Below are 14,864 nucleotides of genomic sequence, written 5' to 3'. Positions count from 1 at the left end.
CTAATTAACGGCCTTTGTGATTAAGGGATCATTTTTAAACAATTGGCACACAATTTCAACTTTAGTTGTATCAGAGAAGTATTAACTCGGGTACAACCCCTTGATTTACTTGTTACAAATATATGAATATAGAAGTTTGTTACGTGAGTTAATTTGTAAGGAACGTATTTTTGTTACTAATTAAAACGTTCGTGAATAAAGTCCAACATGTTTTGAGAGAGCCATTTAACCAAATAAAAGTAAAATTAATATGCAAATTTCGTTTTAATTATTCATGCCCGGTGAGCCAAAATCAAAATCTGCATTAATTCAAAAACGTTCACAAATGAAATAAAAAAAACAAGTTTTTTTAATTGAAAGTAAGGAACGACGTTAAAACTTAAAACGAACAGAAATTATTCCGCATATGAAAGGGGCTGTCCCCTCCCCTTCTCAGTGCCTCGCTCTTTATGCTAAAGTTTTTTTGTTTAAAAAACGATCAGAAATTAAATGAAAAAAACAAGTTTTTTAAACTGAAAGTAAGGAGTGACATTAAAACTTAAAACGAACAGAAATTATTCCGTATATGAAAGAGGCTGTCCTCTCCTCAACGCCTCGATCTTTACGCTAAAGTTTTACTTTCTCACAACTCTATTTTTTTTTAACAATAAAAAACTTTAGCCTAAAAAGCGAGGCGTTGAGGAGGGGGCAGCCCCTTTCATATACGGAATAATTTCTGTTCGTTTTAATTTCGCTCCTTACTTTCAGTTTAAAAAACTTGTTTTTTTTAATTTAATTTCTACTAAGATTCAAACTTTTGGTTTTATTTTTTAAGGTTTTTGAATTGTTGTGCCTTGTTAAAATAATAGATGTGGTTTTGTAATTACCAGTTTTTTGCTCTTTACGCAATTAAATATCTTTTCATACTGCAGTCTATTCAAAGATGTTTTATTATTAAAGAAAGTCCGATTACTAACACCGATTGTCTACTAAGCTTCAAACTTTTGGTTTTGTTTTTCAAGGTTTTTGAATTGTCGCAATCCCTTGTTAAAAGATATACAAATATTTTTGGAATTACCAATTCATTTGCTCTTTACGCAATTATGTTTCTTTTCATACTGAAATCTATTCAAAGATATTTGATTATTATAGCATGTCCGATTTCTAACAGCGAATTATACTAAGCTTCAAGTTTTTGGTTTTATTGTTTAAGGTTTTTATTGTTGTAATCCCTTAATAAAATATATATATATATATAAATATTTTTGCAATTACCAGTTTTTTGCTTTTTACGCAATTGAATTTCTTTTCATACCGAAGTTTATTCGAAGATATTCGATCATTACAGCAAGTCCGATTTCTTACAAAGCTTTCTACTAAGCTTCAAACTTTTGGTTTACTTTTTTAAGGTTTTGAAATTGGTGTAATCCCTTGCTAAAATATATACAAATGTTTTTGCAATTATCAGTTTTTTGTTCTTTAGGCAATTTAATGTCTTTATAAAAACAAAAATACGTTAAGAGCCTTAATTTTGGAAAAAAATATTGATGTTAGTGACATAATTTTTATATAGCGTTTTTTACCGAGCGTTTGCTTGACCGAGTGTTTTTTTGTCATTGCTACGCACAGTTTATAGAATTATCCAGTAAATCTATCGCAGATCATTTCTGGTCTTCATTCTCGGTACGAACAAAAAGCTCCTCCCACTTCTTTCTGCATTAGCGGGTTAGTCTGTTTCCGTCAATCAATGAGAAATGGTTACAAAGTGCATTATTCGTAATAGCGGGTTTCCACTTGTTTCGTGTCCAAGCGAAATCTGACTTGTCTACCCGTGAAAAGATCTAATGCCGCTTATGTTTCTATCTGCAAAAACGTTCTCTTGAGCACTCGCACCTTGGTCCGGGTTTTTATAATGGGTGAGATAGGGTATGATCATACTGCTAATTCTATAAACTGTGTTGCTACTCTAGCGCGCATACACTTATGCGTGCAATATAGTGGATTTGATATGAATAGAAAACAACTTCTTGCATGAACGTTATTTCCCCGTCGATCGAAGAGGAAGCAAAGAAATAGACTTATTTGGGTTCATCCACGTTATAAAATCGATTTTTTGTATTTTCATTGAAAATAATTGAAAAGGCGAAAACATTGAAATATACACTGTATGCCACCCCTATATTCTTAAGAATAGATTACACACACAGGCATTGGGAGGGGGACTGCAGTTAAAATAGAAGCTATTCTGAATGCCAATAGGTAGAAGTTTTTTTTAATGTAGATGAATTCAAATTTTGTTAAAATAGTATCTAGTTTAGCGCACATAAATTGAGTTAATACTATTATTTCATTTATGATCAATATGTTATGATTTATTTAGGGTCTAAGGCAGCGGGTAATTTGGGCTCAACCCCCTGACACTTGAAACTTCCTTGAATTTCTGGGCACTTCCTAATCAAATTACCAAGCATTTTTTTTTTCTTTTTTTTTAACAATTGGCCTGTCCATTCCAGGAAAAGAAATCCAGGTACTTATTCTTTTTTATGCTACACAGCGCTATAGACTGTACAAGCAAACCAGACACGGAGACCCATCAAACGGGATTTTGCTATCTAAATTGATTGCGAAGCGTAATTTCTTATCGCGTTTACTATATTTAAACTGTTGTTTTTTGGGGTTTAGGGGGGGGCGCGGTACCTAGGTTAGGTTAGATTACGTATTTAATATACGCTAAGCTTTACCCTCCACTCCCCCTATGCTTTATCCTGGGCTATATATGCAGATATATAGCCCAAATATGTTTCTAAACTATTTATTTTCATCCTATTTTATTTTGTTTCATTAGCATCGACCAAACTACTACTTTCTTGTGTAGTATATAAAGCATAAGTACCGAAATCCATTTATGACTTCCAATTTAGTTTTTTTTTTATGGCATGCCCTCTCTGCAAACATAAAAATATTAAAGTAAATTAAATTTCAAATATATCATATGATTTCTTTCTAGCCCAGACACTAACGCATTAAATGATACGGCAGTTCATTTTTCAGGAAAATTACACACACCCAGAGAACTGAGCTCGTAGCTACGTTTCCATTACCCTAATTCATATATCATTACATTTGAAACAAATATGGGGGCAAGTCTTATTTATTGCTTCACTTATATCAGCCTTTCGATCGAATCAAGCAAATTTCAATTCAATTCACCTACTTTTTTCATTTCATTTTATTAAATACCTAAGAAACTGAGCCAGAATTCCTAGCAGAAGAGGGACTATGTAAATCATAACAAAGGAAAAACACAGATTAATCCTTAAGCCTATGAGAAAACAACAGTAGTTTTTATGCCTCAAATATTCATAGGTTTATCCAAGGAGGAAGATTACTTACCCTGGAGAAATTGGTTCCGAGAGCCTTCAAAATCACCTTGCTCATTTCCATCCAAACACATTACTAGAGTTTTTGTACCAAGGAATGCGACATTATCAGGTAACTAAAAAAACCCAGCAGTTTAAAACATTAACAGGCAAAATATCTAACCAACTATTTTAATTCGAAAACTGTCTCGTGCCCGAAAAATTTTAATAAAGCAACAAAAATTTGCTTTATAAGTCCATTTTCAGGGTATCAAACTACAACATACTACTTTTCTGATGACAAAAAAAAAAAAAAAAAAAAAAAAAAAAAAAAAAAAAAAAATAATAATAAGATAACCCCCACTAGAGTTTACTAGGTTTTAGTTTCACAAAGCGCATTTACTCTAATAATGTTCATTTTACTTTTCTTATTTTTTTACTTGTTGAACGACTATGTTTGATGACAATACGTAGCCTCCATTTGGAGGTTCAGTCCGTCTTTGACATTTTCAAAGTAGACTACAACTACTCTAACCTGGCTGAAATTAAATACATTTCACTATATTCATGAGCTAAGTTTTCATTTCTGCCTCTGATGAAATATTTGAGATGTTGGTTAAGGGGTCTAGTAAGATATAGAATAAAGCGTTGGATTTTAAGTCCCTACAGGCGATGATGATAACCCGTTCATGGCCCTTCACCCAAGAAGTACAATGGAAGGCAGGGGGCCAGCCATCCTACGCTTTCACACACCCTTCCTGTCTACCTCATCTAAATTTCGCCAGGTATCATTTGGAGCTGTATCGGATCTGGTTGAGCTTACACTGGTTGAGTCACTGACCCTGGTTGAGCCTGGTTGAGTCACTGATCTGGTTGAGCTGCCACTGACCCTCGTTCCAAACCACATAATCAGCAACACCGGGGCTCGACTCCCCGTCCTCACAGACATTATTGTTATAAGCTTTTACTGAGTGGCAGGGACATGCACAGGGAGGGGGCCTTGAGGCTTCTCAATCCCAATTCATAATTTTATTGAATTTCTGGGCACTTATTTATTCAAATTATAATATAAAACCACGCTCCCATTCGTACAGTACACACTTTTAACTGAAGTAAGAACTGTGAATTACTTTCGAAAGTTAATTTTCAGGAATTGGTGCACAAAAGTACTGACCTCTGAACACTCAACATAAGGAATAACGGAAGTGCGTCCTTCTATTATACATCTTGCTTTACCGAAAGAACGCAACTTCCGCAGTGTTTTCTACAGAGCTGTTTTCATCTGGCGACTAAATCAATAGAGATCACAGTAGGATTTCAATCTATAATCAAGTATGTAATTGATCTATCCTAGTTCCAACGGACGCCAATAGAACTTTCTTGATGAGCTTATTATGTCAACAATATCTCTAACCGGCTTATTTTCATTAGTTTCCAGACCATCCAATATGATTTGTTATCTAAATAGAGGTAAACTTTCCCATTCGGGAGATTATCAAGAAGACCATATTGAATCAAAACCTTGTTTTATAAAAATGGTAAGAATGGGACGAAGGGGCGAGACTGAAAAAATAAAACAGCTCTCTAAAAAATGGAAGTCGCTCTTCGTTTTGAACGCTGCGAAAGATTTGTTGATATTTTCTTAATAGCTTGAGTTTGGAGAGAGATTTCCGGTATTTTTTAAAGAATAAACACGGTCAAAGGCAGCGCAATAGCGCTGCCTAAGTAAAGAACGATGCTGGCGCAATGTATTATTATTTATATTTTTTTTTGGTTGGTCTTAAACCAGGGCACTTCGTATCGAAGGAGTTGTCGTAGAAACTTCGAAAAGGGCTCATTCGCTTGGAAATTGGATTGGCTTATGTCCTTTTTAATAGTCGAAAGTTATTGGAAGGGAACAAACACCCCTTCCACGCCCAACATTTGACCAAACACATTCAATCAAAATTTTGAGACAGCTATTTTGTTCAACGTAGTTGAAAGATCTAGAAATTATGTCTTTGAGGAGAACACTCCCCCCATAGTCCTCAGGGCAAGGGTGTAATTTATGCCCTGGGGTATATGAGGTATTTATTGAAAGCGTTGTCGCAGAAACTTCAAAAAGGACTCATTCAATTTAAAATTCAAAGGGCTAGTGCCCTTTCTAATAGTCAAAAATGATTGAAGGGCAACTAACCCCCTCTCATACCCACCATTTTCCTAAACACATCCTATCAAAATTTTGAAATTGCCATTTTGTTCAACGCAGTTGAAAGTTCTGGAAATTAGATCATTGAGGATGATAAACCCCCCACAGCCCTCAGGGCGAGGGTTATAAGTTAAGCCCTGGGGGCATATAAGGTTTTAATAGAAATCGTTGTCATAAAAACTTCAAAAAGGGCTCATTTGATTGGAAAATGAAAGGGCTAGTCCCCTTTTTAATAGTCGAAAGTAATTGGAGGGTAGATAACCCCCCTCTAACGTTCACCAGTTCCCCAAACACATGCAATCAAATTTTTGAGATATCCATTTTGTTCAACGCAGTTGAAAGTTTTGAAAATTAGGTCTTTGAGGATGATAATCCCCCTCCAAACCCCTCAGGGCCAGGGCTGTGAGATATGCCCTTGGGGCATATAAGGTTTTTATAGAAAGTGTTGTCGTAGAAACTTCAAAAAGGGCCCATTCGATTGGAAATTGAAAAGGCTAGTGCCCTTTTAATAGTAGAAAGTGATTGGAGGACAACTGTAACGCCCACAATTTCCCCAAACACACCCAATCACAATTTTGAGATTGAGCCATTTTGAGCCATTTTTTCAACGTAGTTGAGAGTTAAGGAAATTAGGTGTTTAAGGATGACAACCCCCCCCCCCAGCCCTCAGGGTAAGGGTGGTATAGTATGCCCTGGATGCACATAAGGTTTTTACAGAAACGGTGTTGTAGAAACTTGAAAAAGGGCCCATTCGATTGGAAATTGAGAGAGTTAATGCTCTATTTAACATTTAAAAGTGATTAAAGGGCAACAAACCCCCCCTTTCACGCCCACCATTTCTTTAAACACATCCAATCAAAATTTTGAGATAACCATTTTGTTCAACGTAGTTTAAAATTCTGAAAATTAGGCCTTTGAGGATGACAATCCCCCCCACAAAACCATCAGGTCAAGGGTTGTAAGTTATGCTCTGGGGGCATATAAGGTTTTTAGCGAAAGTGTTGTCGTAGAAACTTCAAAAAGGGCTCATTCGATTGGAAATTGAAAGGGCTAGTGCCCTTTTAAATAGTCGAAAGTGATTGCAGGGCAACTAACCTCCTTTCACACCCACCATTTCCCCCGACACATTCAATAAAAATTTTTAGATAGCCATTTTGTTCAACGTAGTTCAAAGGTCCAGAAATTATGTCTTTGAGGATGACCAACCCCCCCACCCCAAGCCCCCTGGGCAAAGTTTATAAGTTATGCCCTGGGGGCATATTAGGTCTTAGGGCATATTAGGGCTTAGTATAGAAAGCGTTGTTGTAAAAACTTCGAAAAGGGGTTATTGGATCGGAAGTTGAGAGGGCTATTATTCTTTTTAGTACTCAAAAGTAATCGGAGGGAAAATCACACCCACCCCTTGCCCATCATTCCCCAAAAAATTTCAGATCAACATTTTGATATGGCCATTTTGTTCAACGTAGTTGAAAGGTCTGGAAATTATGTTTTTGAGGATGACAACCCTCCCCCCCATTGCCCTCAGGACAAGGGTTCTAGGTTATGGCTTTGGGGTATATAAGATTCTTATAGAAAGTTTCGTAACAGAAGCTTCAAAAGGGGTTGGTTTGATTGACAACTCAGAGGAGAAGCAACTTTCTTACTAGTCGAAAGTGATCAGAGGGCAAATGCCCCCCCCTACTCATCATTTCTCCAATCCCCTCCAATCAAAATTTTGAGATAGCCATTTTGTTCAGCGTATCAGAAAGGTCTGGATTTTATATTTTTGAGGATAAAAATTTCTCCCAGCCCTCAGGGCAACGGTTGTAAGTTAAGCCCTGGGGACATATCTGGTTTTATAGAAAGTGTGGTAATATAAACTTCGGGGGGGGGGGGGCTGATTGGATTGGTAATCAGACGATCTAGTTCTATTTTTAAGAGTCAAAGTGATTGGAGGTCAGTTACCCCCCGCCCCCCCCCCTCCCACACGTCGTGTTGTCCCGAATTGTATCTAATAGAAATTTTGAGATAGGCATTCTATTCAAAATAGTCAAAATGTCATATAACAAGGTCTTTGGGGTTGAAACAAACCCCAGAGATTTGGGGCAAGGGTTGTAAGTTGCCCCAATCTCTTTATTTTAAGGTTTTAAGATATTTAAAAATCTTAAATACCCCAGGGGATATTTAAGATTTTTATGGAAGGGATGATTGTTTAACTTTAGAAGAGGCTCAGTCTTTCTCCCTGAAAAAGACAATGTCAATATAAAACGAAAAGAAATTAATTAAAAAATTGTCTTCCACGAAATAGGTTTTTTCAAATAAAAAAGGTAAAGAACTCCATTAAACCAAAAATGAACCAAATAAACCAAAAAAAAAAAAAAAAAAAATTAATGAAAATATAACAAAAAAAAAAAAAAAAAAAAAATGAACGAAAATAGAATCAAATAATCTACCAAGCATACAACTACCACAACTCAGTATCAATAAATAAATGAAACCCAAAAACAAACAGAAATTAAAATAAATAAGAGTCAAACTCAAAACGAGCAGAAATTAATATGTGTAGGATTCTACACCCCAAGCTTACTAAAAGCCAGAATATAATTTGTACTTTACCGGAAAAATTCTTTTAAATGTTTTTACTTTTCCAACTTTAAGAAATCAAAAATTAATTAAGATTTTAACGGATAAATATCTGCATATGTATATTAAACTGACAATGCATATTTTTTTTCAGTAAATTCATTTTAATGTTTTTTTCAGTAAAGTATAAATCATATTCTGGCTTTTAGAAAGTATAGGGGTTTAGAACCCTACTTATTCTTGTTCTTATTCCTAAATGTGTGGCACCAGGTATAATTAAATATATGATTTGCCACTAGTCTCTTGTTGAAGTTTTAGAAGACTATTGACCCTTCTTTTAAAAGACTCAATAGTGAAACTTCGGTACTGGCAATTAGCCGGAACCCACGCGATATATTGTATAGGGAAGTTGCTTAAGAAACTGGTCAAACGAGTCTTTCAATAGAGAATTGGATTGCAAACCGTGGTTTGTCATTGCGTTTACGATATTTAAACTTTGTTGTTTGTCGTTTTTTTTTTTTTTGGGGGGGGGGGGTAGGGGGAAAAAGGTACCTAGGTTAGGTTACGTATTTAATATCCTAGCATATGCTTTACCCCCTAACCCCCTAATGTGCAAATATATAGCCTAAATTTGTTTCTAAACTATAATATTTTCATCATATTTTGTTTTATTTCATAAGCATTAACCAACCAATAACTCGACTTCTCGCGTGGGTTCCGGCTAATTGACAAGTACCAAAACTTCTAGTGATAACTTCCCAAGGAAGATCATTCCAAATCGTGCAACGTCGAATGAAGCTGTTCTTCAAATACCCGGCGAACCGACCTCAAGATAATTTGACCAAGCTATGTTTCTTTGTGTCTGTCTTGTCGGTTGGATAATAGAACATAGTACAAGAAAGCTCTAGAGAGGGAGGTGAATTTATGTTTTCGTAGAAAACAACCATCGACACTACATCATAGCTCTCACTAACAGACTGGAGAGAGACTGGGGATTTGGGGAACGACTAAACCTACCCTACTAGCCCTATTCTGAATCAATCGGAGCGGTTCTAAAAACGTTTCCGGAGCACCAGCGTACAGCGGGCATCCATAAACGGTTATCGGTCTGATGTGGGATGATTGAGCTGAGCGGTAGAAGGTTTTGTGTAACAAATAATGATTCTCAGGTTTCTTCTGCAGGAGGTTCACACCCGTTCGAGGTGGGCTTACAAAGAGAGAAATGCAGAAAAGTGGATTCCAAACATACGAAGCTTGGCTTTATTTATAGCTTCGTCCATGAAGATAAAGTTAGGGTGTATGCGTGGCACTTTCGATCGGGGTATCATCGGCTCCTTTGTTTTGGATGCATTAAAACTGAACACCCTGGCATAGGACCACTTTTCAATTTCCAAAAGAACCGTCTTTGGGAGGCTTGGGCAGTGAGACTTGGAACGGGTCTTCATGTTTCGGGGATGACTATATATGCCTTGGTGTCATCCGCGAAGTGATGCAGAGGGCTTGCAAGGTTGTCTGTCATGTTATTAATATAGAGAATGAAAAGCCGAAGTACCAATATACTACTCTGGGTACGCCTGCCATTAATGGACATTCGAGAAAAGTGAATCCGTCAAGAGCAACCCGCAGTGAACGATCTGAGAGAAAGATCTCAACTACCTTTAACAGACTTCCTCTGACTCCATACGCGCAAAGTTTCCTTAGTAGGTCACAATGCCATACTCTGATTATCTTTTTGCTAGAAATTCAATCAACTCCTGGTATTGGACTATTAAGCAGCCAACCGTTGAACATTTCCGGTGGAATCCCTATTGGTATTAAACCTTAAAGGTCTTTGATTCCAGGTATTAATAAAGTACATGATTAGAAACTTCTTCGCAAAACTTTTCCAATGCAGGGGAGGAGGCTAACAAGCCTATATGAGCCCACACTCATTCGATCTTCATCTGGCCTAGGTGCAAGAATGACATGGACAGATTTCCATGAGTGTAGACAAGCTCTGGAGGAAAACATAGCAGGAAAAGCGATGACAAAAGTCCAGCTAAATCAGCACTGCAGGACTTCAAGATAACATTAGGTATGCTGTTAGGAAGGGTGGATTTTGTCACATCAAGACACTAAAGAATGTGAAGGAAATTTGGTGTGGAATGGTTCACACGATCAAGGATATTTTCGGTCAGATCAGGGAAATCGGAATTTGTTTACCGTCGTCTAGATTTGAAGATTCAACAAATGCCTTCGCAAAAGCTTTGGTCTTTCCTCGTAGATCTTGAATGATAGTCCTATCTTGAATTTTTAGGGAAAGAATTGAAGTTGATTAGATGACACTAAAGCCTCTTTGACGATTCCCACCAGCTGTTATCAGAAGCATTTTTAAATTTGTTAGCAAATTTCTCTTTGTACTGAACCCGAGATTACCGAAACGTGTGAACTGCGTCTGTCCAGGCTTTTATGAAATCAAGTCTGTCCTTTTCGCCCTTTGAGAATAGTCATCACTTGCGTGCCTTTTGCTTTTCTCGGGTGCGCTTTTTGCAGTAGATGTTTAACCAAGGTTTGCCATTGCTGGACACCCAGATCCATTTCGAAGAGACATAACTTGCTACAGTCGACTAGGGACTGCTGGTACTTTTCCTTAGCTCTCTCAGGCCCTTCAAGGATGAAGACTCTCCATTGCTGAGAAGCAAGTGCGAAGCCATTCCAATCTCCTCTTTTGTATTTTCAGAGTTGTCACTTGTGCTTAATAGGGGGCAAAATACGAAGAATTCTGCGCAATGACGGCCATGTGGTCTTCTGTTAAGGTATGACCGCCAACCTTAAAGGAATCTGGCCGATCCGCAAGGTAGAGATTAAGACAAGATGATCCTTTTGGGCCATAGTGTTAATAAAATTCAACCAGGTTTTTAAGCCCATACGAAAGAGAAAGATCATAAAGGTTTAACCCCTTTTTATTAGTGTTTTTGCTAAGGAGCCATTCGCTATGATGGGCATTAAAATATCCATGAAGCGTCATGGCAAACTTAGCGATTTGTTTAAATGTAACCAAGGGAGGTTTCAAGGCACCTAGTAATCTGGCAGGCTGGAGGGCTTTACATAGTTCCAATGATAATAGACTTATTTTGAAGGGATACCCTCGCATGCTGAATTTGGGAGATCCAGACCTGAGTATAATATATAGCCCTTTATACAAACGGTAAAACTCCTCCTCCATATTTCGCCCCGTCAATGCATGCTCGGTCTCGCCTGAAGAGCGTGTACCCCTGTATGGCAACCTCACTGCTCGGTATCTCGTGGTTAAAATTTTTCTCAGTAATGTACACAATAGATGGTTTGACAGAGTTCACCAAATATAGAAACTGGTCAAGTTTAGTTCTGATACCTTGTACATTTTTGAATGGAGTGGAAATGGATTGTAAAAGTCCGAATGGATTGCCCGTGGTCGTGCCAAAGGTCTTTAATGAGAGGTCAGATTGATCAAGGGCTTATTTTGATGATTTGTAACCAGGCACAAGACGCCTTGTTAGGTCGTTAGGAGGCCAAGAAATACAAAGGCTAGTGCATTCCTTGGATAGAGACGGGCCATAGGACCCTTTACCCATTCTCAGCAACGGAGGTGTTGCCCCAGGAAAGGTTGCACCTAAGTTAAGCTTGGAGTGGATCATTTACATGACACCTCTGAGAATTCGTTTCGTGAACAAAAAATTAGTAGAAGCTGGGGCACCAAAAGCACGTCAAAGACAGAAAATATAGTTAATTGAGAAATACAGTTTTCCAAAAACCCTAATAGAAACTGACAGTTACCTTACAGAAAAAGCAAAAAATTCAGATAAATAGATTGAGATTGTTTAAAATGGAATAGTTATAGTTAACAAATTGTTAACAATACTTTTAGTGGGTTATGGACAGTGGGCGCAACTTGAACCTATCGGCAGAATTTGCACATATGCAAAGTCAGAGGCATAGCTTACACTATCGTTTTTGCGTATAACATTGCACCGCCTATAAGAAAGCTACAGGATAAGCGTAACCTCCCAGGTAATATTTTAAGAATCCAGTATATTTCCCTTGCTGTTCAAGCTAAGGGACAGAAAGCTTCCTATTTAGGGGTTTCGGACAAGAAATTCTAAAAGTGTACTTCGTTTTTTACGAAGGAATTTTTAAAATATTGACTTTGAATGTAACTGTACAAGCCTGTACTATAGTTAAGTGGCCTATACAAGTTAGTATCGGCAAGAGATCATTTTCTATTATAATTAATAAAAAAAAAACCTTTTTCACAAAATAAGTTTCTCAAAGAGAAGTAAAGAACCCCATTAAACCAAAAATTAGCAAAAATAAAATCAAATAATCTACTAAGCGTGAAACTACCACAAATCAGCATCGATAAATAAATGAAACCCAAAACGAACAGAAATTACAATAAATAACCGAGTCAAACAAAACGAGCAAAAATTAACATGAGTAGGGCTCAAAACCCCTATGCCTTCCCACAGGCCAGAACATAATTTGCACTTTACTGGAAAAATACAAATGTTTTTACTTTTATAACTTTAATAAATAAAACAATATTAACATTTTGATTACTAAATATCAGTATATAATATATATATAAATATATAAATATATAAATATATATATATATATATATATATATATATATATATATATATATATATATATATATATATATATATATATATATATATATATATATATATATATATATATATATATATATATATATATATATATATTTGCACAGTAAAGTGCAAATTATGTTCTGGCCTTGGGAAGGCAGAGGGGTTTTGAGCCCTACTCATGTTAATTCTGCTCGTTTTGGGTTTGACTCGCTTATTAATTGTAATTTCTGTTCGTTTTGGTGGGCAGCTAGCAATCATAGCAAAAAACATACAACAAGTAATAATATAAATGAATAAATAGATCTTAAAGCGAGTGATGATTAGATTGAATATGAAAATCAAGATTAAAACGAAAGACAATTTTTCCTATTGAAGAATAAATGAAACTTAAAACGAACAGAAATTAAATAAACAATTGCAAACAAACATACGATAGATATTAATGTAAATTACTAAATAAATCTTGAAACGACTAAAACTTAAATTGAATGTGCAAATCAAGCTTGAATCGAACAAAAATCACTACAAACAAGGGTTTTGGTATCACCTCCTTCTCTCACTGTAGAAGTCTAAAACCTAATGCGTCATTGGTGCTTTACTGAAAACTATATGCGTCTTGAACAGTCTTGGAAAGTATAAACAACATCAAATTGAATATCTGATGTATAAGGATATTAGTTGAAATTTCCATCAGTTCAAGAATTTATTTCACTGTAATTTTATTTTTATTTTCAATGCTGTAAGAACTGGAAAAGAAAATTTTTGTAAAATAATTCGTTTTCAGTTAAGCGCCAATGACGCAATAGGCTTTTGGTTTTTATTTACAGTTAATGAAGGAGGCAGTATCCAAACGCTTGTTTGTAGTGAAACTATATTCGTCTTGAACAACTTTAGAATAAGTTAGCGAACTGAACTGAACGTCTTATGTATGACGATATTAGTTGCCGACAGCTCATCCGTCCAAAATGTTTCTACGATTGTAATGTTTATTTTCAATATTAAGCACAAAAGAGAATATTTGTAATAAAGTCAGTTTTCAGCAAAGCGTCAACGACGCAGGGGGTTTCAGACTTTTATAGTGAGAGAAGGGGGTGATACCAAAACCCTTGTCTGTAGTGATTTTTGTTCGTTTCAATCTTGATTTGCATATTCAATTTAAGTTTTACTCGTTTTAAGATTTATTTATTAATTTACATTAATATCTATTGTATTTTTGTTTTCATTGATTGTTTATTTAATTTCTGTTCGTTTTGAGTTTCATTTATGCTTCAATAGGAATTTTTTTTTCTTTTTAATCTTGATTTTAATGTTCAATATAATCATTACTCGCTTTAATATCTATTTATTCATTTATATTATTACTTGTTGTATGTTTTTTACTATGAATGTTTATTTAATTTCTGTTCGTTTTGATTTTCATTTATTGTTTAATAGGTTTGTTCTTTAATAGGCACTGGTAGTGTGTGTGTGTGTGTGTGTGTGTGTGTGTGTGTGTGTGTGTGTGTGTGTGTGTGTGTGTGTGTGTGTGTGTGTGTGTGTGTGTGTGTGTGTGTGTGTGTGTGTGTGTGTGTGTGTGTGTGTGTGTGTGTGTGTGTGTGTGTGTGTGTGTGTGTGTGTGTGTGTGTGTGTGTGTGTGTGTGTGTGTGTGTGTGTGTGTGTGTGTGTGTGTGTGTGTGTGTGTGTGTGTGTGTGTGTGTGTGTGTGTGTGTGTGTGTGTGTGTGTGTGTGTGTGTGTGTGTGTGTGTGTGTGTGTGTGTGTGTGTGTGTGTGTGTGTGTGTGTGTGTGTGTGTGTGTGTGTGTGTGTGTGTGTGTGTGTGTGTGTGTGTGTGTGTGTGTGTGTGTGTGTGTGTGTGTGTGTGTGTGTGTGTGTGTGTGTGTGTGTGTGTGTGTGTGTGTGTGTGTGTGTGTGTGTGTGTGTGTGTGTGTGTGTGTGTGTGTGTGTGTGTGTGTGTGTGTGTGTGTGTGTGTGTGTGTGTGTGTGTGTGTGTGTGTGTGTGTGTGTGTGTGTGTGTGTGTGTGTGTGTGTGTGTGTGTGTGTGTGTGTGTGTGTGTGTGTGTGTGTGTGTGTGTGTGTGTGTGTGTGTGTGTGTGTGTGTGTGTGTGTGTGTGTGTGTGTGTGTGTGTGTGTGTGTGTGTGTGTG

The 14,864-nt window shown here is 36.5% G+C and overlaps 1 protein-coding gene across 1 annotated transcript in view; it reads right to left on the bottom strand.

Moving 5' to 3' along the window:
* The window catches only part of LOC148941501 (protein-glucosylgalactosylhydroxylysine glucosidase), a 110,798-nt gene that overhangs the window by 68,850 nt on the left and 27,084 nt on the right, over positions 1-14,864 (bottom strand). The window contains exon 5 of the mRNA XM_089103816.1: positions 3,373-3,475. Within this exon, the coding sequence (XP_088959942.1) occupies positions 3,373-3,475 (103 nt within the window). The remainder of the gene's footprint in view (positions 1-3,372; positions 3,476-14,864) is intronic.

Source organism: Artemia sp. Qi Xiang Cuo, chromosome 18, assembly GCF_049724085.1.
Source record: "Artemia sp. Qi Xiang Cuo chromosome 18, ASM4972408v1, whole genome shotgun sequence".
Classification (NCBI taxonomy): Eukaryota; Metazoa; Arthropoda; class Branchiopoda; order Anostraca; family Artemiidae; genus Artemia; species Artemia sp. Qi Xiang Cuo.
Note: the sequence above shows the minus strand (reverse complement) of the source record. Positions and strands in the feature narration are given on the sequence as shown.